The sequence below is a fragment of the Juglans microcarpa x Juglans regia genome, chromosome 3D (genome assembly GCF_004785595.1).
Source record: "Juglans microcarpa x Juglans regia isolate MS1-56 chromosome 3D, Jm3101_v1.0, whole genome shotgun sequence".
Lineage (NCBI taxonomy): Eukaryota > Viridiplantae > Streptophyta > Magnoliopsida > Fagales > Juglandaceae > Juglans > Juglans microcarpa x Juglans regia.
Genome location: NC_054598.1, coordinates 37,462,417 through 37,490,342, shown reverse-complemented (window position 1 = coordinate 37,490,342; position 27,926 = coordinate 37,462,417). Strand labels below are relative to the sequence as shown.

At 33.5% G+C, this 27,926-nt stretch overlaps 2 protein-coding genes and 1 long non-coding RNA gene across 4 annotated transcripts; 2 read left to right on the top strand and 1 right to left on the bottom strand.

Moving 5' to 3' along the window:
• Positions 1 to 1,886: 1,886 nt before the first annotated feature.
• LOC121256471 lies at positions 1,887 to 22,566 on the bottom strand. The gene is made up of 3 exons (XR_005939006.1): positions 22,400 to 22,566; positions 18,064 to 18,069; positions 1,887 to 1,900 (listed from the first exon to the last, which is right to left on the bottom strand). It is a non-coding gene; the product is annotated as an uncharacterized LOC121256471 (long non-coding RNA).
• Positions 5,849 to 15,432, top strand: LOC121256470 (protein PHYTOCHROME-DEPENDENT LATE-FLOWERING-like). Of its 2 annotated transcripts, XM_041157276.1 has the most exons (12): positions 5,849 to 6,284; positions 7,721 to 7,802; positions 7,879 to 7,943; positions 8,048 to 8,110; positions 9,716 to 9,796; positions 10,671 to 10,832; positions 10,930 to 11,028; positions 11,389 to 12,554; positions 12,649 to 12,878; positions 12,981 to 13,129; positions 13,995 to 14,033; positions 14,133 to 15,432. In XM_041157276.1, exons 1-12 carry the CDS (start codon positions 6,165 to 6,167, stop codon positions 15,132 to 15,134), a joined length of 3,258 nt encoding a protein of 1,085 aa, XP_041013210.1. In that variant the 5' UTR covers positions 5,849 to 6,164; the 3' UTR covers positions 15,135 to 15,432. The 2 variants fall into 2 exon arrangements, with proteins under 2 accessions (XP_041013210.1, XP_041013211.1); XM_041157277.1 differs by lacking the exons at positions 5,849 to 6,284; positions 7,721 to 7,802; positions 7,879 to 7,943; positions 8,048 to 8,110; positions 9,716 to 9,796 and having other exon boundaries at positions 10,818 to 10,832; positions 10,911 to 11,028.
• A 3,927-nt stretch (positions 22,567 to 26,493) lies between the features above and the next one.
• LOC121256193 (E3 ubiquitin-protein ligase RHA2A) lies at positions 26,494 to 27,399 on the top strand. Its single transcript, XM_041156865.1, has one exon. It carries the CDS (start codon positions 26,627 to 26,629, stop codon positions 27,128 to 27,130), a length of 504 nt encoding a protein of 167 aa, XP_041012799.1. The 5' UTR covers positions 26,494 to 26,626; the 3' UTR covers positions 27,131 to 27,399.
• The last annotated feature ends 527 nt before the right edge of the window (positions 27,400 to 27,926 follow it).

Sequence of the window (27,926 nt, the reverse complement as noted above, 5' to 3'; positions counted from 1 at the left end):
ATCTTAAATTGGAAGATTGTAAAATTGAGTCGGGTTGGAATCTGGAGTTATTTACTCGGTTGATTGGTCATAAAAAAACTGAGGATATTATCTTGCAGCTAGGTAGCATTAAAGATGGGCAAGATGTATTGATTTGGCTCCCGAATGCAGATGGGAAATTTTCTTCTAAAAGCGCATGGAATTGTATTCGTTCGAGGGGTCCAGAATTTCCTTGGGCAAAATGGGTCTGGAATTCAGCTCTTCCAAAAAAAATTTCGATTACAATGTGGAAGGCCATTCATGATTGTTTGCCGGTGGATGATCGCATACGGAAAATTGGTATTCCTCTAGTTTTCCGTTGTGATTGTTGTTTGTCATATGGTGATGAGGACCTTAATCATGTTCTTGCGAGAGGGGATTTTGCAGAAAAAATTTGGAGAATTTGCTCGATTGCTCTGGGAGTACCTTTGATGGTAGGTAGTTCATGGAGACAGAGGGTGGATTGTTGGCATAGGAGGGCGAGGAACTTTAATCGACCTGGTCAATTACTTTGTATTCTTCCGGCTATCATTACTTGGAGGCTATGGGCGCGTTGTTGCAAGGCTAGGATGGAAGGTGTGAGGGATTCGGTCCAACAGGTTTGGTGTTCTATAAAATATTGGGTGTCTTGGATTGCATTAAAACTTAAGGAGGTAAATGTGCTCTCTCGGCGAGATGAAGGCATTTTACAGTGTTTTAATCTGCCATTAAATTAACTAAGAAAGGAGATTGCCATTTCGGTTACGCGGAAACATCCTAAGCCAGGTTGGGTTAAGTTAAATGTGGATGGTTGTTCTCTGGGTAATCCCAGGGATTCGGGTGCGGGTGGAATTATTAGGGATTATAAAGGGGATTTGGTTTGTGGGTTTGCTGCCGACGGGATATAATTCTAATAACTTTGCTGAGTTGATGGGTTTACTCCATGGGCTTCGGCACACAGATCAGTTGGGTCTTTTATTTGTGGAAATTGAATTGGATTCCTTTTTAGTGCTTAACTGGTTGAGGGCTCAGAGATGTGGCCTATGGTATATGGAGGATTATTGGGAAGAAATACAAAGATGACTAGCTGGACTTCAAGTTTCTTTAGTCCATTGCTACAGAGAAAGTAATTCGGTTGCTGATGGATTGGCTAAAATGGGTGCGAAAGGTTTAACTGGTTCTTGGGCTACGTTATCTGAGTTGCCTGCTTCCATTAGAGGTAACTTTAGACTTGATAGAGGGGGTCTTCCCTATATTAGAAAAGTTCGCAGAGTTGGCTCGGGGGGCATCGCTCCAAGTATGTTTTTCTTGCCACTGGTTTAAGTTCTTATTGACTTTATGTTCGTGCAGGTTGGTTTTTTTGTTTTTTATTTTTTTGTATCGTAGTTAAGTTACTTGGGATTTTTGAGGTCTGGTTTTGGCCTTAGTTTCTATATTTGTAAATCCATGCCTCCGGATGTAACCACGGTATTCCTCCGTCACAAGTGAGGGTTTATCAATAAAATTGAGACGAGACCACAATTGGACATGTGACCTTCGGCTCTTTAATTAATAAAAAATAATAATAATAATTTTTTAATAGTAGATCCCACTTTTTTTTCAAAACGACTGCACAATTTTTGCGTACTCCACGACTGTATGTAGTATTACTCTATATAAAAGCACTTACTTGAAACTCTGCAACTTTGGGCGGCTCTTCTTTGAAAGTGGCAATGGAGGGGCCTTGAGAATTTATGAGAGGCAAAAGTGCATTTTTAAAATCTACTTGTACACATAAAACAATTACATTATATTCTAAGTACTTACACTTCTCAAGGCAAATCAAAGTATAAAACCTATAAGTGTGTATTATCAAGTCCAAAGATCTCTGTATAAGATTCCTATAAAAATATTTGGTGTCACACTCAAATCATTATAAAACATATTTTTTAACAAAAAAGAAAAAGAAAAAAGAAACCGAATCCAACTCTTATTCTTGCGATTATTGGGTTGCATAATCTTGCCCTTGTATGACTTATGTCGTGTAGTTATAGTTTAAACAAGCAGCCACTAGAAAGTCAATTTTTTATTGTAATCGGAACATGAGCAAAATATTAAAATAAATATGGATTAAAGCCTCCACTTGCAAGCAAAAAGCAGTTGAAAAGTAAATAAAAATATTTTCTCAAGGGCAAAAAGCAGCTTAATGAGTTTGTACATCTCCTATAAACTAAAATGATGGACAATAAAAAATTAAAATGTCAGAATTTGTACAGAACCTTGTACATCTTTTCTAAAATTAAAGACATTCAAAAGATGTTAGCCACCACAACTAAGTAAATATAAAAGCGAAAATACCACTTTTTTAACCTCCAAAAATACTCTCTGTCAATAACTATAAAACATAATTAGTATTGCCAATCTTTTGCCAAATAGCATCAAGTTTGAACATCCAAGCTGCTCCAAAATTAAAATTAAGGATGACACTTTTGCCAATTGCAACAAGGATAACATTTTATGAGTTCATGTGCCTCTGTGAAATTAAAGAACTTTACAACTGTATCAAAATTTTATAATCATCCAAAAATAACCTGCATCAAAATTTTCTAGACTTACTACAACAAATTACAACTTTCAAGTTTTAACAACCACAATTTAGAATTCAACACATACTTAAAAATTTCTAATTCAATAATCCAAACATAGACCCAAAGAAGTTTCCATGAAAATTTTATAATATCACTACAAATGGTTAAATAGTTCCCATGGACCTCTAGTTCGTTTGCCCCCCAACCTGAAACATTAATATGAAAACAAATTATAGTTACAAATAATATATCCACGTGTAAAAAAGCTAAAAACAAAAAATTACAAGTACAAATCAAGTGAGACTATCAAAAATTGAATATTAAATCATTGGAAATTTGGGATTACTGTTGGAAGATGGGCAAGTGGGGGTGTTAGACTATAGAACCTAAAAAATAAAATAAGAAAGAAAAATCGTAAATACGAACATTATATATGTGTGTGTGTGTGAAAAAGTTAAAAAAAATAAAATTACAACAAAAGATGTGATTGAGATCGAGATGAGATCATTGAGGTTGTGCATGTAACAATAAAACTATAAAAGCTGAAAAAATATAAAAAAACCAATTAGAATTACAAACATTATATACATACTACGAATAAATAAATTAAATAAGAGAACCATTATACAAACCAATGGTAATGGTGGATCAAACTACGAAGTCATATTGCAGCCGATGTAGATGTATGGACATTTGTTGAAGTTGTCCCTACAACAATTAAATTTGAATATAAGTAATAATACAATATATTATAAGCAAAAACAATATTATATTATATAAAAGGTAAGAGCGATTATCAGATGCAGGCTGATCACCACATGTCTCCTCCTCGATCTCCACAAAATCTACCACATCTGAAATTTGAATTGACTTCCTTTTGATATAATTTTAAGTGCAAATCAATGCATCTACAGTGGTAGGAGATAATAAACTCCGAAATGGATCTAATATCCACCCTTAATGCTAAAGGCTGACTCTGAGACTACGGTGGTAATATGGATGACCAAAATACTGCAAGCTATGCCTCCAAAGATGGGGTATTTGACGTCATTGACTTTCAATTGGGATATACCATGTTTGCTCTAGTGAAATCTATGCACTTTACCACAATGATTAGCTTAGGGGTTATAGGGGTCACCACCCTATATTTTGGTGAAGTGAAACCACACAATTGAAATTGGTTTCTTACTTGGTGAACCCATGTGTATATCAGAAGGGTCTAGAGAGCTAGCACTAACACTAGTTGTTGGATTTGACTCACTATCCATTACTGTTGACTGACAAAAACCTAACAGGATGGACATGATGCAAAAATCACAACACAATTTCATAAAATCATACAGTCAGGAACATCAATATTGAAACCCAAAACTGATTTGGGTTTCAATATTGAAACCCCCAAAGCAGATTACTAAATTAAATCAAGGGTTTCAAAATTGAATCTGAAACCTTATATTATTTTTGTTTAAGAGTTTCAATTTAAAACCCTATATTTACATAACAAATTCACACAAATATCTCCATAATACACAAGTCACAACCTCATCCTCCAAATTCATTCATGAACCCCATCCTCCATAATCCAATCTGAAAACTTAAAATTAATTTAGGGTTAGGAGGATACTTACAAGCTGATGATGTAGAAGAGAGACACATGGACTCGGCGAGGGCGATGATTTGAGGTGACAATGTAGAGGGAGAAAGAGAGTTGTGTGTGTGGGTCACTAGGTGTGTGTGTGAGAGAGAGAGAGAGAGAGAGAGTTTAAGGAGTTTGAGAGAGGGGAAGAGTCAAGAAGGGGGGATTTTACGCATTAAACAAAATTACGCCGTTTTGTATCGTTTTGATCTATGTATAAGTTTTTAGAGTTAGTCTACATACAGTTTCCAAATGAGAACTGCTCATGCAAGCCCATACAAATATGTTTAAAAAAATTTAAAATTACAATAATATTCTTTTTAAAATGATATTTTTTTCCTTTTATCTCATTCATCAATGAGATTGCATACGCAGTCTCCCACTCAGGGCTGCAAATAGAATTTTTTATTAAGAAACCATAAAGAAATTGAGTTGGTCGAGATTATGAAATAATTCACTGAATTGGTAGCGAATTAGATCTACAGTTTTTTTAAGTTTACCAAAGAAAGAGATTTCGTAGAGTTGTATTAGGGTCTAGAATAGAAGAGAGTTTAGAGACGTCAAGTAAATCCAACAACATTAAATACATAATAAATAATAAAAATTCACTTGATACCTCTATTTCTCTATACTCTAATAATAATAAAAAAAACTCTTAAGTGTCGTATGAATAGTAAGTTGAGATGATATGAGTTGAAATTAAATTTAAGAATTGAATAAAATATTGTTAGAATATTATTTTTTAATATTATTATTGTTTTGATATTTGAAAATATTGAATTGTTTATTATATTTTATGTAAAAATTTAAAAAAATTATAATAATAGATGAGATGAGATACTTCTTGTATCCAGACGGAGTCTTACAATTTCAAATCCGCTCACCAATAAAAGTACCAAGCACCTATTAATATAAACAACCTACCATCTTAAAAAGGGTTAATTCCTAGAATGGCATTTATGGTTTTACCTTTTATTTATTTATTTTTAAAGAAAGCTTCGTGATTCAGATAAAATTTTGATATTTTTCCATCTACCACTAATAAAACCATCAAAGAATATTCCTTGTGTGCCTTATTTAATATTGACAAATAATACTTACGAGAGAGATACAATATGTAGGAAATATGTTATTCAAAAATCTATACACAAACATTAAATGCATTGATATTATAAAACTACACACTACACGTTATGACTTCCTTCCAATTGAAAAAAAAAAAATGATGCTTTTTCGTTTATATTTCTCAAAATTCAAAAAAAAAATATTTAGATAAAAAAATTATAATAGGAATCATAGTCCATTGAAGAAGGAGTACAAAATCTACACAGCCTCCTACTATTCACACGATACTTTTTTTAATTTTTATTATCTTTTTCTTTTATCAAATATATTATATATGAATAATGAATAGAAAAATTAAATTAGTTTAAAAAGAATAAACTCAAAAAAAAATTAAAAAAAATATTAAAAATTTTAAAAAATATGATGTGCCTCGGAGAGATTGTGTAATTCATTGAAGAAATGGTCCATTCTCACTCACCAAACCCTCAACACCTCTCGAACATGCAGCATAAAAGTGCCAAATTGGCCGTGTGTGGCATTTACTCCATGGTAGATACTAGAAACAGAATCCCAAAAGGCCAAAAAGGCATGAAAAAGAAGAAGACAAAAGGGCATTGAAAGTAAATTAATCACAAAACGAGGCCAAATGCTTTGAGGCAGCCCCCGCAGTAACTCTACGTGGAAACCTTCATGGCTAAGTTGGCAACCTATATACAAGGAACCCACCCAAATCAAGGACGTATATCTCAGCAGTTTTTCTCTGCAGAATACTTAGGGCACTGTGCTTCTGCCCTTCCATCTCTCCCTCCCTCCCTCCCTCTATCTGGCGCACTAGCCGTCTAGAGTTCGAGGACATCGTAGGCGTTCGGTGAAATTACGGAACGAAAAAGTGAGACAACATGGGCGTGTCTTTCAAGGTTGCAAAAACGGGTACGAGGTACCGGCCGAAGCTGCTTCAGATTGAGGACAATGACAACGAGAATGGCTCTGTCACCGAGTCTCAGAAGAGTGCTAACGAGGTTTATATGTTCATGTGGTTTTCAACATGCGAGTCTGGTTCTACTAGTTTATTTGTTGTTGTCTTGATTAACGGCTTCTTTTTATCTCATTGATGTGCTAGTCTTTTCGTTTTCTTTTTGTCATATGAACTGACACTATTTCAGTCGATTGTAGAAGTCTGGAGAGTGCAAGTTCAGTGGTTCGTTGGGTTTTTTTTTTTGTCTTGCTTTATTATCTCTCTGTATACAGTTCAAATTGCATGCTGTTTTTCTGAAAGCAATATAGGTGACTGATTGCTACTGGGACTACAACTAGAAGAAGAAGATAATGAATTGTGTATCACCTTATCGTGCCTTTTATCTAACTGATTAGATTACGTGTTAGAGACTAGTTTAAAGGTTTCTTGATTAATTAGTTAACTCATGCCTTTAATTACATTTCTGTTTGTATGAAATGCTCTTTATTTATTTATTTTCAATATATGGTTTAGTTTGAAGAATGAATCACGAGTAAATTAGTAACTGGTCTCCCCTCAAATATTATTGTCTTAAGGCTCAAGTTCTCTCAAACTATTAAATATTTCACTAGGTGATCGTCCAGACAAGTCAACCTTTCATGGGCTAAGTTTTCATCTTGTTGAAGCAGGTTGCTTACAGTTTTCCTCGGGTAAATTGATCTTCTGAATGAGTTTGGAAGCAGTTTTTCTTTCCTCCCCCTCACGCATGCATTCTCAGCCATTGAGAATCATCTGAAACAGACCATTTTGGCAGCATTTCGTTAGTTTACACTCTGGATCATGGAAAAATGAGGGGAAGGAAAGAAAAACTTCTCAAGTTTTAGGGAAGGAAACTACCATTTGTTTTAAGCAATTTGACGATTAATTTTCTTTACCTTTCCTCATTCCAAAGTCCAAATAGAGACTTATGATAAAAAGATGTGGAGTTTTTAATGTTGTTTTTATTAATAATGGAATTTGTCCAAAACCAAACATGCCACTCAAGACTTGCGTGCATTTGTTCTGAAATTTCACTTTTGAAGATCTAAAGTTTTGGCGTTGTAGACTTAATAGAGTAAAATTGGAAGAGGATTATTTGTAAGTATTGAATAATATTCTGCTGACAAATGAATTCTATATTAAATAGAGGGAGGGAGGGGGAGTGCAGATGCCCTGCACCCTATATAAAACCAAACTATGTCAGTAGCTTTAACAACTTTTATTGAAGTCCCTTTCTTTCACTGAGCCGAATGCCCTAAGAACTTTCACACTGGAATATGTTTGTAGTGGTATACCCTGAACAAAGTGTTTGCAGAGCATACTTTATTACCAGTTACTGTTCCAATTTGTTGTATAATTGTTTACCCTGGACAAAGTTTTTCGTACAGTAATATATATGTGCATACCGCATACCGTATGTGGTATTAAAAGTTTATGTTTAGCTCAGCGGTTTTGGTGTAGGGTAATATAACTGAGAAAGGAGCTAAGGCTGCTGAGTATTCAAATTCATTTACCAAACCTACTGTGCACTCAGTTTCAGAAGGTAATGTAAAACACTTAATTGTGTAACAATGCTGTGCCAAGAAGCTTTTCATCTTTGATTGCATGTGTTTGTGTAGATCTTGAAGTGTCCTTTTCACTGAATTTATTCCCAAATGGGTTTTCTTTCGGAAATGCCACTGAGGTTAGCTATCAAAATTTTAAGTTCCATAAGTTCTATCTCTCGTCACCCATTGAACGATATATTGCTTCAAGTGACTATTAACATGATCGCTAATGTTGTTGCAGGTGTTCAATGATGAGCCAAAGCAATTGCACCCTTATGACAGGGGATCGAAGACACTATTCTCTGTAAGCTGATTATGTTGGTTGGCTGCAATTTGTTAAAGCAAGTGATCACCATATTTTTCTCTTTGGATGCAAATCAATACGATCACATATGTGATGATTAATCTAATATGTAATTGTTGATAGAAATCCCCATATTGGTTCACTTCGCTGAGCAGTGATTACATTGTCGCTAGTCATTAAGTACTTGCCAACGAGCAAAATTAGTATGATTCAAATGTAAGTTTTCTCAGAATTGTGATATCATATGCATCATGAAGTGTTGTATTTTATGTCTATTTTTAAATAATGCTTATGTAGTTCTGTTTAAATAAATACCTTACTAAAAAAACTGAAATAAGTTAATAGTTTCAGGATAAACCCCCAACAATTGGTGGTGAAAATGATTTTATTCGCTTAATTAGTTTACTAATCATTATTTATCAGCAGCAATGATGATGTAGCAGTCATTTTTGGTCCAGCTGTTGTGTCCCGTAGAACTGTTATCTTTCTTGTTTTTGTAGTGTGGATTTATTTTGTCATGATTTTTACACTGACAAGAAGATAGACAGGAAACACTTCTCCTTTGTTGGAACAGACAATGTCTTTGTACATAAACATCACAAATATTCTATGCTTTAAAAATTGTCATGACTTATATATACTTTTCTCATATATAATAGATATTATGTCTATATAGTATATGCATTTGTTCGTGGGTTAAACCTTTGGAATCTTATACTTCAATAGACTAGAATTGGTAAAAAAACATAAGCCTCTTTTTAGATTTTAGGAGCTGATGACCAAAAGAACAGTATTGAACAGCCTAACCTGTGCAGCACCGCTTCTCATTTCCATTTAGACATTTTATTTTAGCTGGCTATAATAAACACTGATGCAAGTGATAAAAGGCTTCTCCATTCATCTCTTACTCGTGTACACCACTGACATATAAAAGAGAGAAAAAAGGAAAACTAATTCGGAAAACTGATTCAAGAAAAGCTCCTTGGTTGAAGAAAGATTGCACCACCGCTTGTACACACTTCAAGACAAACTTCTTTGGTTGAAGAAAACCTCGTGGCTTTCTCAATTATACTTACCTATCTCTGTAATTTGTAAAGCTGAGAGGGAATCAAGTTATGTTCCACTCTTTTTTATTTCTATTTTCCTTTTCCGTCCCTCATTCTCTTTTTCCCTTTTTCCCTCACAATCATCACATATGTTTGAAAAAATAAATTCACATATATGCAGAGCCATATTGTGATGTTCCTGTGTTTTCAATCTTCTTGCTCGTAAAGTTGCTTAAATTTCATCTAGCATTCATGAATTTATTTCTTTGTATGAAGCAGCATAATGCATCAAAGGTACTTTGTCAAAAAACATTTGGAAGAAGGAAGGTCAAGTTCGATAATTAAGCTATTAGTTCAGAGGATGGCTGTCCTATGTTCTCTTCTTATATGTGACAAACATATTCTCATCCCAAACTTGTATGTTAGTTGTAAATTAATCTATATATAAATTAATCTATATACAGATTGCTGGAATTGGAAATTTGAATGCTGGAATGAGTGATTCTTGATGGTCTATTTTGGTAATCTGCTGTCCTTTTCCTTGTTTTATTTGTATTAGGCTATTGAGTACGGTTGCTTACCTGGAGATCTTTTGGATGATATACCCTGCAAATATGTCAACGGAGCACTTCTGTGTGAGGTGAGGCAAAACCATAAAAATGTTTATATGCTCGAATTGCATTCTTTACTGCTTAGATTTAGGAGGTTTCTACAAGGATATACATGGGTACCCACAAATTTTAATTATATATAAGGCTTCAGGTTCTCAAAATTGGGATTATTTTCTGTCTCCCGTCCATGCTAACACATACCTGAAAGTATTCTTAAACCTAAAGACTCTGCTTGGTTTTAAAGTGGAAAAGGAAAAGGATACAGTTCAGCTGTATCAGCTTAATGTCTTGGGTTTTAGAGAAAAAGAGAATACCTTCGTCTTATGTCGTAGTTTTGGCTTGAAAATAATGACAGATGCTTGAAAGATAGGGAGCACACTTTGGAGGAACTTCAAAATCTTTTTGTGCACACTTTATTGCTTTGGTTTTCTGCTATTGTACTCAATGGAACTATTGCTCATGATTTTGTTCTCTTTTTCCAGTTTGTAGAATGGAATTAGGTGTTTTGTTTTGTATACTCCTTGTGGACTTGGGAAATGCCTATATCATGCTCATAATAAAGTTATTTTTACCTATAAAAAATACACAATTAAAGCTTCTCTAACTGACTAATGGCATGTAAATATTGCCTCCTTTATCTACCAAATAAAAGTGCCTTCATTGCAGAAAATTATATTGATTGATACAAACTCTGAAGGATTTTTTTCCTGGAAATTATTTACATGATCCATTACTGGATAAGAAGTGATTCATCTTGTTTTTCGTTTAACGTGAATTAGCTGATTTTGCATGAGATGCATTGCAGTGAAATAATAGTACGTACCCCAAGATTTGCAAACCCTTATTAAGAGATTATTTCACTTTTAAAAATATGCTTCAACCAGTAGACACGTTTCTTTGCAGATTCGGGATTATCGTAATCTATGGCCCCAGAAAGGAGGTCCTGCTGCTTCTGTGGAGAAATCTTCAATTGTTCATAAAGTGCTCCTACATATTTGTATGGAAAATGTGGTCAAGGACATCTCCTTGATTGCAGATGATTCTTGGACCTATGAAGATATATTGGTGAGTAAGCTTTACAAGTGAGCTTTGGTTGGCTTCTTGGTTTTCATCTCTGGCATATTGCCCTAATCTTATATATAGTCCCTTGTTATCGGTTCAGGAAATTGAGTCCCGCATTCTTAAGGCTTTGCAACCTGATCTTCATCTGAACCCAGACCCACTGCAGGACAGGCATCGTGGAGAACTCCTGGCAAAGAAGGTAGTAGTTGTGATGGTATCTCACAACTTCTAGAGGTTATGAATTTAGATGAGACTTAGCACGAGTCAATTACCTAATTTTATTGCACATGGTTCATAATCTGTGATTGTGTCGAACTATACAAAAAGTACGTGTTTAAATCTCTGAGCCAAGGGAACTGTGGAATGATTCCAGATTGGTAATATCTGTTTATACTTCTTTTTTCGTGCAAAATGGTTTTATCAGATTTGCTGTTGATATTTGAGAATTCATTCTCAGTGTCTAGAGTTATATCTTTTTCAGTTAGTAATTTGCATTGCGGTCTCATGAGAATGCATTCTCACGTCTGGTTATATTCATGAGATTGTTGACTTCTGGCAGCTGAACTTGGGAATTGCTTGGAGCTGGAAAAAGAGAAGGCTTGGTGACACAATAGCAATTCATACATCATCCAGGAATCCAAATAATGTGACCCAAATTTCAAGTAGTTGTGATATCCAGAATTCCATCTCTCAATCTGGCTTCACGTATCAAGATAGAGTTACATGTTTACAGGAAAACAATGTTCTTCCAGAGACTACGTCACAGTCAAATCTTTTGATGGTAGACAATCAATTAGCAGATAGTTGTAATCAATCTGTGTCGATAGCTCAGAAAAAATCCAGTTTTGTTCGTGTACCCTATCAAGATTGTAGTAACACCAGAAGTAATTCAACAAAAGCCATCTCATCCATATCCGGCAAGAAGGGTAGATGTGAAACGGAAGCACTTCAAGAGTATATTCCTATAAAGCTCAAGCAAGAGCCTGTAGACTTCTCTCAACAACAGCTTCCTGGAGGCCAAGCCAAAAGCATTCTTGCACATGAACTACTGCGGGAGAACACTCTCTTACATCAGCAAATTATGGCTGAAAAACTTCAAGATGAAAAAAATCAGCACAAATCACATCCTTCTCTGTTAATAAACAGTGGCCAACCGTTTCTTGAAGGTATTCCAAGGCTGCTTGCTGGAATGCCCACTTGTACTGTGAAACAAGAGCCTGCAGAAAGTAGTTTCTTCAGTTCAGATGTTAGGAAGATAAACGATAACTGCTTTCAGATGGATAAGAGAATTACTCAATCTAATCTTCAGCAATTAGAACAGCAACAACTATCAGCACTGTTAAGAGCCAATACCCCTTCTACCCACTCATCATGCAATCGCGTTACTCAGCCGGTTAACAAAAGTTTGAGGAACGAAAGTGCTACTCAGAAGAGAAAAGCTTTGCAAAATCCACAGGTTTCAGCTGGTATCAGAAGCGCAACTCTAAGTTCTCAACAGGATGATTCTTGGGCAAGAGAGGCATCTATACCTGCAAAAGGGAAACTGAGTTATCAGAATATAGGCTCGAATATGAAAGTAGTTGGTTCTCTTGCTCGCACCTGCAATTTGAATGCAGTCAATGGAAACATTCTTCCAGCTGGAAATCTTCCTTCATTCAAGCCTCCAGAAACTAAAGTTGACCCTGTTATTGAGAGGTTATTGAAGATTGAAGGGATTACTCAAAGGTACAATCACAATTATTATGATATCTAGTTTTAAACAAAACGCATCTTTGTGACCCAACTGTGTTATGATGCCCCACATTATACTTTCATTTAGGTATGGACTGAATTACAAGAAACACAAATTGGACCCCTTTTTGCGAAGAAAACCTTCTTTTCATACAAATCCTCTGGTTGCTTTCCACCTTTCAAGTTCTGAGGACAATAGAAAGTCAAAGGATGATGCTATAAATAAAGTTCCTCCATCAAAGTGCTCTATTGAAAGGAGATTTAATGTCTGTAAGAGCAGAACATTGACATTTGTACGTCAATGTCATGTCAATGACAGTAAGGAAGAGTTTTTAATTTCCTTTTCATCTGTTTTCTTTTATTTTCCTCTTTTTCCCCTTCTCCGGTCTTACAATCCTTCTCTTACTGAGTGATTCCCAGGAAATGTGACTCCCATGGTTGATAGAGAGGCTCAGATCACACTGTTCATATCAGAGACGCTTAATGAGGGAATATTGGAAGCAAGTCTTTATTATGGAGACGAAGGAGAGATTGGTTCTTTTGTTATCCCTCTCTTTTTCTCTAGCACTGTGAGTCCCCATTTACCATCATTGAAAAACTTTCGTTTTCTGACAAATGATTCTTTGGCATCCCAATAGATTTTGTAATGTCTAAACCACTTCTATTAACCACCTAAAATATGTATATTATTTTCTAGTCTCTATAATTTGACTGATTATTAACATATGCTGTGGATTAGTGATGAGCTGCTTTTTTTTTTTTTGGACAAGTTTTCTTGGTACTTCACTTTTGTATATATTATCTACTGTCATAAATCATATTTGAGATCATTGCCACTCTTCTTTTCTTTATTATGGATTTTTCAATTGAACAATCTATCATTTGCTACGATGCTAGGAAACAGACAGACATTTATGCATATATAGGTATATATCAACATAAAAGAATGCAGGAAAAGGTGGTGTAAATGATGTTCAATGAGGCACTAACACCTTCATGTTAACCTTTTCTATTATAATTACTGAAGTTACACATACACCCAAGGGATTTTAAACCCACAACCACCCTGTCCATCCCACTTTCATGTGGAATGCAACGTGTGTGGCATTTGATATTTGAAGCTCACTAGCATGTGGAATTTTATAGGGCGTGCAATATCAACAAAATTACAATTCCTGTCTCACAAACAATACAGCCTATGATCTGAATTATTAAGAGTTTGTTGGGGTTAAGAGAATCTGTAACTGAGGAGTTTGTTAGAGGGGTATTTTTTATGATATATTGTATATTCCAATAAATGTACATAATGGTGTGAGAGAGGTCATGCGAGATTGTTAGCCTCCTCTTTCTCTCTATGCTTCCCATGCAAATCCACTACATGAACTGCTTGATTGAATCGATCATTCTGATAATTTTGGTTCTTGCATTTGGCAGCATTCAATGGACATTTTTGCTTCTCAGTTCACTTCATTGGTAGGTCATTCTATTCGTTTTGATGTGTGATAGCTTTTTGGTTCTTGAACAGATTTATGATACATTTTTTCTTGTATTTTTCCCACTTTTCTTCTATAGATGCTGGATGAAGGATACCGCATTGCTAGTGATCGTGTGGAACCTACAGCTCTCCACACTGGGGGTGACTCAAGCAGTCACTCAAGAGTTATAAACAATGCTACTCCAGCAACTGGAACTGCTGAGTTGCCTGCCCCAGCTCTGATTTCTGGATTATCACCTCTAATGGACAATCCTATGACTGCCAGCTTATCAGCCCATAACGCCACACGATTACCCTCACAGAACATTCTCTCTAGAGCCAACTTGCTCCCCCCTGAAAACATTTGGTCAACTATACGGCTCCCAGGCGGTTGGATATCCAAATCACAACTTGACATTGCTGCACCAGTCAGTGCCCCACAATGGCAGATGATATTGAGTAATCGTGCCCGTTTACAGTTGCAGATGCAGATGCAGCAACGAGAAAGACAACAGGAAATTATGCAAGGAAACTTATTAGCGGGAGGATTGGGAGTGGCTGCAGGTGGACTTGGTACAGTCCAACCGAATTGTGGAATCCAGGGGCTTGGAGATGTTAATATTGGTTCTTTCAGTAATCTCATGGGTGTGGGTGGCTCATCACCTATGCTAATGGGAGGATTTAGGACTTGGATTGGTAGTGGGAGTCAATCTAGCAATATTTGCAGCAATATATCAGGTTCAAGTGAAAGTAAACAGCTTCTTGGTTTGATTAATCATGCAGCAGTAGATACAGCAAAGATGAGGACAGCAGAAACCCAGGGGAGAGCTTCAGTCGGTGTAGTTCCACTACAGAGAAATAGCAGTGGGATGCCAATGGATGCATTGAATCCTCAAAGCATGGCATATAACTTCAACAACCAGTGGCAGCCACAGCTACAATTGCAGGAGCACCTACGTGTGCTGCAGTCTCAGGAGGATATGAAATCACTGCTCCAGCCTCCAGCACTGACTAGTTTAGTTGAGAATGTGGGTTTGCCCACCAGCCAAGTCACCTTGCAAAGATCTGATGACCAGCCTCCAATGAGTCCCAGCAACTGAACCCCAGGGATATGATGGTCAGTCCTGAAAATGTACCGATGAGTTATCAACTGCATGGATCTGTGGGTGGTTATGCAGTCAAAAACTGGTCGGTCAGATCGATGGTGTAATTAGCCAGGGTGTTATAAAATAATAGATTCGAAGATAGATAGGCATACAGGCATTCTATTTTAGAAGCAAGAAATATTTCGTGTTCCTAATCAGTCTCCTATTTTAGCTTTGCTGCATCTTGTAGTTTTAAACATATGCTGCCCATCTTGTTCATTGTGTAAATTAGCAGGGTTAGACCTGGTTTGAATAGTTACACAATCTCAATTCATCTCATCTAATCATTACAATTTAACTAAGCACTGTTCTTATGTTAAATATCATTTTGGCTGGGAGGTCGGGAAAACATCGTGTTCGGAAAATGAACTACCTGTTCTATAACACATTGATGTTTCTAACTTGTATTGCTACTAATCTTAAAACGTGGAGAAATCCCATTAGTTTAGCTGGGATTGTTGAGAGAGAGATTTGGAAGTTCCTTGTGTTCTAAGCAGATTGACATCTCCCCGGCCCCCTCGTATTCCACAAAAGGGAAAATGAGGTAATTTGAGTAAATTTCACAGATGAGTTAAGATAAAATTAAAAGTTGAATAAAATATTATTATAAAATATTTTTTTAATATTATTTTTATTTTAAATTTTGAAAAAATGAAATTGTTTATTATATTTTATATGAGATTTGTAATAATAAGATGAGATGAGATGAAAAGTTTTATAGAAGTGAACGAGTAAACTAAACTACAGGTTGTAATCCACTTCTGATTTTATTTTTTATGATAGAAATCCATCTCCCATTAATGGTTCTTGAAACTGATTTGGAGAGTATAAATCACATGCTTTTCTTTTTATTCAATTATATATATATATATATATATATATATATGTAACTTTTCCTAGGAAATTCAGACACCCAACTGGTGCCTGATGGGGGGATGGAACCCTCGGCTTGAGGCCTTACATTTGTAGAATGCTTGCTCCTAATTTCTCACCCAGCACCAAAACTACCATTTCTGAATTTTTATATTTAGAATTCCATAATATTTAATTTTAATTGCATCGGACTTCTGAGCATTAGGAATATTTAACGTTATATAATTTCTTTTTTTTAAAAAAAAAGTTAAACTAATCAAATTTGAAAAATAATTGAAAAGAATATCCATTACTCTTTTTAAATGCATATGCATGGGCACATTGAATTGAATGCAGGAATTGACTAATGCTCTATCTAAAGAGCAAATCCAAACACTTAAACAAAGACATAGTGTTGTTATTATATATGTAAAGCCACATCCCAAGGGTTTAGGTGGTGAGAGTGCATGAACCTGTCAATTTAATTGTTGTCTTCCTCCTCCTCCTCGAATCTTCAGTTCCCTTCGGCCTCAATCCTCCCCCCACCCAATTAACTTTTTCCAGAGCCAAAACCAAACAAATATTGACGCATCAACTCTGTCCTCATCCATTTGCACCCGACCCTTAAGACCGCCTTAATTACATTAAGAAAAATTCTATACACCATACTATCATTTTACTTTCATCCTACTAAATATAATGTGATATATTTATCACTATTAAATAATCATTTATTGTATACTTTTTTATTATCTAATGATGATAAATATATCACATATCACTTAGTATAATCAAAATAAGATGAGAGTATAATGTATAACATTATTTTTACTTTAATGATCAAATGTGGCCACGTCAAAACACAAAACTCATGTCCTGACAGCTGACTCGTATCAATGCCAACAACATGGTGGGGAACCCTTTTCACGCCACACTTTCGGCAGCATAGATAGCTTTCCAACTTCAAGCCCCTTTGGAAGACTCGAAATTTTAGTCCTACTAACGCAGGATGAACCAACGACATTCCTTCCTTGACACATATTTTCTTTTTTCAAATTTTATATATGAAAATGACATGGACTCTTAAATCTTGTCCCTTTTTTTTTTTTTTTTTGTCATCTTTAATCATACAACTTATTCATTTGGTATATTTTAAATAATTTTATATATTAAAATGCTAATAATTCAATTAATATATATCACATAATATGTGCAAATAAAAAGGGTATAATTTAAAATGAAGAACAACTTTCTTTTTATTTATAATCAATAGAGATGCAGCCAAATGTCTGTGATCTGATTAACATAATCCACAACCTTCAAAATGGAAGTATGAAGTTCGAAATCCCCCACCTCCGACTAAAAAAAAAAAAAAAAAAGATGCATGGCTTGATTACTATTAAGCTTCATACAAAATTTAAGAAATTTTAAGAGTCCCTTACGCCCATCTTACAAAATTATGGAACTCTCAAACTTTCTAATTTATAAAGTTAATTTTTATTTATTCGTACGGATAATAATAAATATTGTAACGTCAACTTAACGCATTCTTTCTCTTTTACTTAAAACGCTCAAATACGGATAAAAAAGTTTGAGGAATTTTTTTATATATAATCCTAATCTAGTAAGTACCCTTTATATAGGGGAACCCTATATATTCAGCAGGGATGCACATAAATAGTCAAAATACTACCTTATTTAGGTGGATGTATGTGACCTGCCATGATCATGATCTTTCCTCATGACCTGTGTCTGTATAAATCTAAATTAGTCTCAGACCAAAACAGTTTAATTCGTCACTTTAGAGGAGCCTTTGATCAAGTATAGTTATGATTAACTTCTTATTTTTTGTGCTCTTTAATTATTCTTTAATCTATATATATATATAATAATATCCTCCCCTTTGTGGCCTCCCCCAAATTCAATGAATGCATGACCAGTAGTTAGTCTCGGTTACCTAATTTTTTAAGAGTCTTCTAGACTTTGGAAATCTAATCTTTAATATTTCGAAAGAGACTTTTCATAGTTATACGCTACACTCTTCTCACCCTTTTCATCGTTATCTCTATTAAATTAGTCATGTATTTCTCGGATTTCATTCTATTACGTGTCTATTGAGTGATATTAATTTTTACACACATGTATTTAATTAGACTGTATTTAGATGTTGAGTTGAGTTGAGTTGAATTAAGATGATAAAATATTATTAGAATATTATTTTTTAATATTATTATTATTTTAATATTTAAAAAAGTTGAATTATTTATTATATTTTATGTTAAAATTTAAAAAAGTTGTAATAATGAATTGAGATGAATTGATGATCCAAACAAAATTTAAGGAAAATGATGCATCCATCGAGGATCCATCGCCACAAAAGTTACCGATTTATTTATTTGTTAAGAAAATATTTTTAAACGAGTTTATGAATTTTTTTTAAATGTAAGGATTTAAAAAATGCTTGAAAAAAATATAAAATAAAAATTAAATTTTACACTTCTCGGTAGAAATCCTCTAGATCACTTTTGGTCGCCCTAGCAGGACTCATATAATTAAAAATGAGTGGTGCTACATGTACTTACAGTTTTACTTACACTTTTATTTATAAGATTCATTTTGTTAGTTTTCTTTTGAATTTCAAATTTTATAATTTTCAATATATCAATAATGACATGTAGAGAAATAAATTTTTTGTAAGTTTTTCTTAAATATATTTAGTATTTTTTAATTAAAAATAATAATTTTAAAACTCGATTATTTATGTAAAATAATGTTATTTTTTTAAATTATTTTATAAAAATACTCATAGTTTAAAACAATTATGTATAAAAAATTGTGTGTATATCATTTTTTTTATATAATTAATTAGTGTTATTTAATTTGTCATTATTTATTAACATGAGTTGTCGTGATCACATCAATCAAAACTCATCTCGACCCTTCTGAGAACGTCCTTTGGAATTATATATATATATATATATATATATATAGGCACTTTTATTAGTGCTTGGTCATGACCAATAAGGACGAAGAACACGTTGAATTTGTTGAAGAAGGGTAAAGAAGAAGCAGACCCGGGAAAACGTTTTCCCGAGACATTCTCATATTCTTTCTACAATGGGATGAGGAGTTTGCCATTTTCAGCATCCATGTAATTTTATAATCTCCCCAGCTGAAGAGGGACCTATCTGCAGGTCCAAGCTTCTAGGGCTACGTCAACCAAAAATCATTATTAATTAATACTAATACTTCTTATAAGCATGATTAATGTGTTATTCCTAATTAAAGTGCTTTTTAGGTGTTATATTTTATACATATATATATATATATTATGTTGTGCATGATATTATTATATATAATATCCATGCATGCATCCTTATCATGATCCGAGAATATAATCATAAGTTGCGTAAATATTATATATTTCTTTTGAAAATTAATAAAATTTATTTTTAAAAAAATTAATTTTTTTATATAAATTTTATATTTATTTAAAAAAAATATGTGACACTTGCACATTTAATAACTGTAAATATAATTTCTATATATATATATATATATATATACATACTCGGGCGAGAAAATTAACTTATTTTGCAGGGCTTGGAACAATTATATATTTAATTAATTTATATTAGGAAAAAAAAACTAATTAATTTTATAACACAGATTCATGATGGAGTACTTTCGCAGACTGCAAAGTGCAGCTAGCCAGCCTTAGCTATTTATTTTTTATTTTTTTTTATTTTCAGGTTAAATTAACCATGATCATGATTTATTTTATACTTTCTGAAGAGTTAAAAAAAAAAAAAAAACTCCCAATAATTAACTAATAATATCAGAGTTGCATATTCAATAATAATAATAATAATAATATCAGAGTTGCATACTTGCAGGCAGGCATGCCTGCAGGATGGTGACCACGTGATGTGCCTGCCTGCAGGATGGTGACCACGTGATGAAAGTGTGGTATTGAGTCGACCGACGTTGGGGTCAAGTGACAGATAGGGGTTTGCAACCTCGATGTTGTAAAATTAGGAAAATACCTTTTTAACATCTTATATATTTTAATTTTTTTCTTTACTTTATAGTTTAGAAAATAATTATTAGTGTATTGATTTTTTTTATATTTTTTAAAAATATTTTAAAATGATAAAAAAATATAAATTAAAAATTAAAAAAATAAGATGAAAAATTTATACTAAACGAGAAACCCAACAGTTAATATTGAGCGGCAGCCTAACACTACACTAAAATTAACATGAGTCGAAGGTGGCATGAATGATGAGGAGATCACGCCGTACGTGTTGGAAAGTGGATGGAGCATTAATATCATGTTGCGTTGCTTGTGCTGGTCGCACTTAAGCTTAATTCATGTGATCATCATGAGTGCTCATTATTTTCGGCATGAATTTAGGTTCATGTATGAAGCAAGTCGTGATCAAGTATTAATAATTTGGACTATTTAATTAACAAGTTACTTAAAATTTGGGTTTAAAAAAAATATTAATATTAATATATTAATCTTGACTATCAAAGTTAATTTCTATTGAATCTATAGATCACTCCCTCCTGTGGATTTTTCTCCTCTTGATTATCAGTAATCCAAATAATTATATATATATATATATATATATACATCGATCGTTAATCTTTTTTAAAAGAAAAGGTGGCTTGAAGCTGACGGATATGAGAATAATTTTGGAATTAATTGATTCTTGAGCTGAGAAATTTTGAAAAATGAAAAAGGTCGAGGAGATCATCTTGCACATTGGAGAATGGAGGATATGTATATATTGCCCACCTCCACTCTAGGGGGTGATTTTGCATGGTTGGTACAATTAAAGACAAGGGATTATCTCCTGCATCGAACAATATGATAAAGATTTATATAGTGGGGTCATGAGATCTCTCAACCTAGAGGTGGGTTGGGAAATCGATCTCCACTCGACATCCCTCCATTACCATGCAATGTAGGGCGAGGCATGGAACTTGTGAGGTAAAAGTCAAGCCTTCCTGCCACCCATAATCACATTTATATATTGAAAAATGCTAGTCCCACTGAGAGTGAGTATTGAGAGAATCTATCGATTTCTTTTTTTTTTTTAATTTAATGATTAAGTAAGTATTTTTTAATATGTTTATGAATTTTTTTTACAAATTATTTAAAAGGAATTTAAAAAAATTAAAAAAAAAGTATTTTGCACTATGGACCTCAACTTGCAAAAACACACATAATTATTATGAAAAACGGGAAGATAATTGATTATGACATTCCAATCAAAACCCATGCAATGCAAAGGTGGCAAGTGAGCCCCCCTGGCCCCGGCCCTCCCTCAATGGGAGATTGGAAATTTCCAAGTAAATGAAATAAGCATATATATATATAAAACAAGTTGTAGTTTCTTAAATATAGATATATAAATATAGAGGATTTTTAATGGCACCAAGCATTTGGTCGGCAGATACGCGGATCTTCTTGGACGGTAGAGATTGAATGATTGAGGAGGCATGTCCTTTTCAAGTCTGAAGCATAATTATTTGGTTTGGCTTGGTTTAATCCTCTAATTTTAGAAGATAAATCACCTGAGATCGCGGAGAAATCTTTGTGTCAGAGTTGGTTCCTGTCTTAATTAATTATTGTCTTAATCCTCCACCGCCCAACCCCTTAGCTCTGTCTTTTTCTTTCTAATTTATTAATCACATTATGTTTGATCAATATGCTTGTTGGAAATCTTCTTGACATTAGTCTCTTTTGCTTATTGATTTTGCCACCTCCCCCCACCTTTCCAAATAATCAACTAATGTATAGGTTAATAATTAAGAGTGATGCTAGGCTGCCGCTTAGCAGTGATTGATGGACATGGCATGTTAGATAAAACTCATCTATTTTATCTTTTTCATTTCACATTTTTTTAACATTTTCAAAAAATAAAATAAAATAAAATATCAATATACTAATAGTTAGTTCCTTAATTAGTAATTAAAAAAATTAAATATATGAGTGGTTAAAATGAGAGGGTAAAGTAGCATTATTCTTTTCTTAAATTTGATCCATTCTTTTTATAAAAAAATTTAATATTTTTTTATTAATATTAAAATTCAAAATTCAAAATTGTTATGAATATGAAACCCGATTTCAATTTTTTAAAAAATTTTGAAATAGAATAACTCTTTTATTTTCCAATGATTAATTAAGGCAAAAGTAAACAAAAAGGGTATTAAAATTTTGATAACTCAATAATAATATATGAGTAATGTTATATATAGTCATAAATTATGCAGTTATTTTAAAAATATATATATATTATTAAAAAAATTAGTTTTTTCACATAGAACTTGTATGTATCCAGCAGATGAGTACTAACTATATAAGCATGATCATCAACAAGAACATGATGATCCACATGAAATTGCTCAATATTAATTATTAATACTGCTTCAATAATATTGGAATAATTAATAATTATATTTATAAAGTGATCTCTGTAACGCACAGATACCTACAAAATAGATAGGCTACCTCCACCAATCTCATCAAAGTCATTCTCATTATCTTATCCCTTCCCAAAACCATAACTAGTTGGCTAGCTAGAATATATAACATGCATATATATATATATATATATATATATATATATATATTGATCTCTGAGAATTATTATTGGAGTGGAGTGCCCAAATCAACTATATGTTGAATTAATTTCAGAACTTTTTTTTTTTTTTTTAATGTACGTACGTTGGTTGTCTTGATCTCGATAGCTAGCTAGTGTGCACATGCAATGCAAGTACTGCTTATGTATGCCTCATGTCTGGTTGATTTAATATTCACTACCACCCATCAGGCAGCATTCTAACAAAGATGTACAAATTAATTAGTTGTTTCAAGTTGATTTATATTATATATATATATATATATATATATATATGAGTCAATCTACATCTAGTCCCAAAATGAAAATTGTTCATGCAAGTCTTTAAAAAAATTTAAAATTATAATAATATCTTTTTTAAAATAATTTTTTTTCCTCTTTTATCCATATTTATCAATAAAATTACACACAGTCCCTCACTCAAGGCTGTAAATAAAATTTATATATATATATATATAATATTATAAACATAAAACACCAAGTGGTTTTACCTAAAAAAACGGTGGAAATTAAGGAAACAGGAAGCTGGCTGGCTAGCTAACTAGGGAGATCATGAATTTCATGATCAGGATCAGAATCAGCATATATATATATATATATCATAGTATATATGTATGTATATATGTGCATGTGCTGCTGCACATTCTTTATTTTTTTAAAACAATTTTTAAATATTTAAAAAAAATCATAAACTCATTAAAAAATATATCTTTAATCATTAAGTTAAAAAAAAAAAAAATCGGTGGAGAAGTCTCCGTGGGAATATCATTTCTATATATATATATATATTATATATCGATCCACTTGCAATATTATTAATTACTACATCCAGATGCCAATATATTACTACATCCAGATGCCAATATATATATATATATATATATATGAAGTACCCAACTTGTGATTTTACCCGGGTATAAAAGAGATTAATTAATGGACGTCAAGATCATTAGAGTGAGAACAAAATAGGGATGGAAATTCGTGCAAGTTAAGATTTTGACCTAAGAAACCGTCCAAAAACTGATGAAAAAATCCCAGCAGCCCCCTGCTTGCAGCTTATGATCATGATGATGATGTTAATTAAAAGTCACCAAACTAATTCCAACTTAGGAAATCATTCATGAGTTATGCAACTTTGATATATGATAATTTGCTCATGATTCATGACGCGTGCCACTTATGATCATCCCCAGTTTTTCATCTTCATCATGTGGTGCTGTTTATGCCACATTAATTCCTTTTTAATTAGTTTTCTTATATATTAATGTTTTATATATATATATATATTAAAAATGATAGTTACAGTTATGAGTATGCAAGTTCTGCACAATCACTTTAAAAAAAAAAATAAATACGAGATTTATATGAAAAAAATTAATTTTTAATAATATACCTCATTTTTTTTTTAAAATAACTACATGATATTTTTATATTTTACGATTATATATAGTATTATTATATATATATATGCTTAATTTTCTATTTTTTAATGTTGGAGTATTTTTTGGGAGAGAGAGAGAGATCAGAGCAGTAAAGATAAGGACAATATATCATCAATAGATGAGCAGTATAAAGAACCAAAAAAAAGCAAAAAAGGGCAATGGATGAGAAAATGAATCAAATTTAAAATGTGAAATATTTGGCGATTTGCAATTTGGTAATATATGGGTGAAACTTGAAAGCGATGTCTATGGCTCTCCAGGACTCTGATCATTTTGTGTACTGTATTTTTCTGCACATGCATGCAGCGGCCTGCCTTTTCAGCTCTATTGAAATCCTTCAAATATTCCTCTTACCCCCTTCTATTTGCTTTCTTTCGCTGAACACGCCATATGGTGTGGGGTTTAGTACTGTCCCTCCAGTTTTTATTTTTAACATTGAAGGAAGTTCCATGTGACGACTCATCATCACTAGTAGTACTACTACTTAATCAAGTGGCACATGATTAGAACTTGTGAAAAACGAACAAAGTAAAAATAAATACAAAAAATCAGTTACACGAGATCGGTATCGTGTCTATGTTTACAGAGCTGTAAATAATTTTATTATATTAAAAAATTATAAAAATATACTTTAAAATAAAATCTCACTGTTCAAAACGTTCAGAACACTTATATTATTCATTAAGTATATATTTATAGTGTCAAATGTAAAAAATTCTAATTTTATTTTTTTACATTATTCGCTCGAGCGCATCTCCTACGAATTCTCTATTAGCCAAAAAATCATAATGCATCTTTATCGAATTGGATAATCAAATTGGACCGATAGATCAATAAATCAAACTCTACAAACCCAACAGAACTAATACCTTCCGCACATGCCATGCTAATATGAGGGAGATTCCTCTCTCCCAGTACTCCCTCTTCTCCTCTGATCATCAAGACTCCAAAGTCATTTTTATATAGTTCTTTATATTTTTTTCCCACTACTTTATTATGCCTCTTTATTATTGGCCCATGAGCCATTTTGTACTTCTCAAACCTCAACAAAAATTGTGATAGCCCGATCCCTTAAATTTATTATATATATTTCATTGTCTTACAATTATGGAGTTGATATTTCCACACAGAAATCACTACCCATCTTATTACCCTTTATATTTTTTTACTCACCAAATTTCATCAACCTTACTTTGCTTACAATTTAACCTTCGGCACAAGGAGTTTTTTTAGAAGAATGTAAAAGGTCTTCGCGTGCTGCATACTACGATCTCAAATCCTAATATTTCAACGGATTTATTATGTTTACTTCGTGTGTTCTTTTATCCAAAACTAAGGAGGCAGGAGATATTTCTCAATGCTGTAACTCAATCAGCATCACCATAATTTTATTTATTCTAGTTGTGACCGGTTTTTTAACCAAAAAAATAGTAGTTATTCATGACTTGAACAAAGGGTGAAAACTCATAGAAAATCTCTCTTTTTACAAAACTAACAAACTTTACATAATTAACATGTACTATCGTAAATCATTGTCATCTCTTGTATTTCTTTTGATTTTTGTTTTCATAAGCATCCAAGAACTTTAAACCACATAGCAATGGTCCCTCTCCCTTAGTATAAGGAGAAATGGTTAATTGTCCTTTTCAGCTTCATCCCCAGAAGATTACAAAATGTCCATCGATCGATCCTCCTAATGTTAACAAAATGACATGTAATTTAGCAAAATGCTCGATCCAAGTCTACATACAGAATCGTGTGGTCACATTTCCCATGTTCATATTCCCACGTTACTTGTTTAATTATAAGAAATTATTATATTATTTATATAAAATTATTATATTAATTTTTATATATTATCATTAAAATAATAAATATGCGTAGATTCTTTTCTAAAAAGAAAGGAGCAGTAGAAACGAAAAGAGGAAAGGACAGCCGGACCCCAGCACACATGGCCTGAGGCCTCAATCGAACCCGAACTATGGCACTGTTTGGCTCTGTATTATTTATTATCGGGAAAAATTACATTCATCGTCTTTATACTGTATATTATATATAATTTTTTATTTTTATTTTTATTAAATATACAATGTATGAATAATAAATAGAATTAAGAATAATAAATAGAATTAAAAAAGAAATCAATAAAATTAAATAAAAATAAAAATAATATATGATGTTTGAAGATATATATTCATCATTCACACAGTGTCTGTACCCTTTTCCCTAGCCCCACGTAAACCCCGGGGCCCACACCTCCCAACCCCTCCAGCCCCACCTCTTGCTGCCTTGCATTCATTTCATTTTACATCTCTCTCTCTCTCTCTCTCTCTCTTATATATAACCCCAAACAACCTTTCCTCTCCTTCCCATCGTCCTTCTATCTATCTATAGTCTCTACTCGTCCTTGTATCTCTGCTCTTTCTCTTTTATCCTCCAAAAGCAAAAAAAAAAAAAAAAAAAAAAAAAAAAAACTATAAATAAGTGAAAAATTAGTGAGATGGGATTGCAGAGCCAGCTGAACGACGTGTCATCGGATTCGATCCCACTTCTACTTCTGGCGCTCTTCGCCAAGTGCGTCAGCTACCTCCGTTCTGTCGTCTCCGGCCTATTCCACTCTCTCGGTCTCTCCCGATTCAACCCAGACAGCGCCGTAGACGATGGTTTCGTGGCCGCCGTTGGGTCGGGCCTTGCCGGCCTAATCGTCTTGGCCGATCAGCTCAACCTCAACCGGGTGTTTTCCTACGAGTACCTCGACAGCGAGGAGTCGGACCTCGTCGGTCGGCCCGATTGCGTCGTGTGCCTCTCCGCGTTGAGGGATGGGGACCAGGTGCGACGGCTAGCGTGCCTCCACGTTTTCCACAAGGAGTGCTTCGATGGCTGGCTCAACCACCTCAAGTTCACATGCCCTATTTGTCGGTCGCCGCAGGTGTGTGACGAGCGCGTGTCACTCACCGACCGTCGCGTCGGTGGAGACCTCCTCGCGTGGTTCTCCGTGCGGTGATTATGCACAACGAAGGATCATGATATGGTCGTCATCCCACCCGTCGGTGGTTTTTTTCTTTTGAAATTTACAGTTTTAACCTTGCTTTTATTATTTTTGAGGGTTGGTGGCACTGGCAGTTTTGAACGTAGAACTTTATTTTTATTTATTTTTCGTTCCTGTTTTTTTGAAGAACCCGTTTAGCTGGGCTTCTTTTTTAACCGCTGTAAATTCTCCCATCTTTTGTAGTGCTTATATAATAAAGGAAGATGGCTCTCTCTCTCGCTCTCGATCTCGATCTCTCGATTTGCATTCAGTCTAGCAACAATCATTTGTTTAGGCGATGATGATTGGTTGGCAAATATACCAAACCTTCACAAGTTATGATCTTTTTGTTTTGATTGGTTTATTATATTTTAAAAATTGTAACGATGATGAGATGAGACACTCTTCATGATTTCGTGTGCTAGAATTGGGTCAAAACCCAGATGGGGCTAAAAGCAAACATCCTCTTAGATTATGGGTGTAAATTCATCTATGTTTTTTTAGATCTTAGTGTATGATGTAAATTGTAATCAACGCTCTAAATTGGAGGAAGTAAAAAAGTTTGGAAATCATATTGTATAAGAGGCGAGAATTTAAGGAATATATGCGTACTTATTCAAGAGGATAAGGTAAAAAAGTGAATAACCATACTTACTACAAATATAGATTTGTCAACTATTTAGTAAAATTAAAAATAGAAAAAAAAGGGAAGTTTCAATTAATCGGTTGATTGATCTGGCGAGTAGCCAGCGAGACTGGATTTGGACTGTTT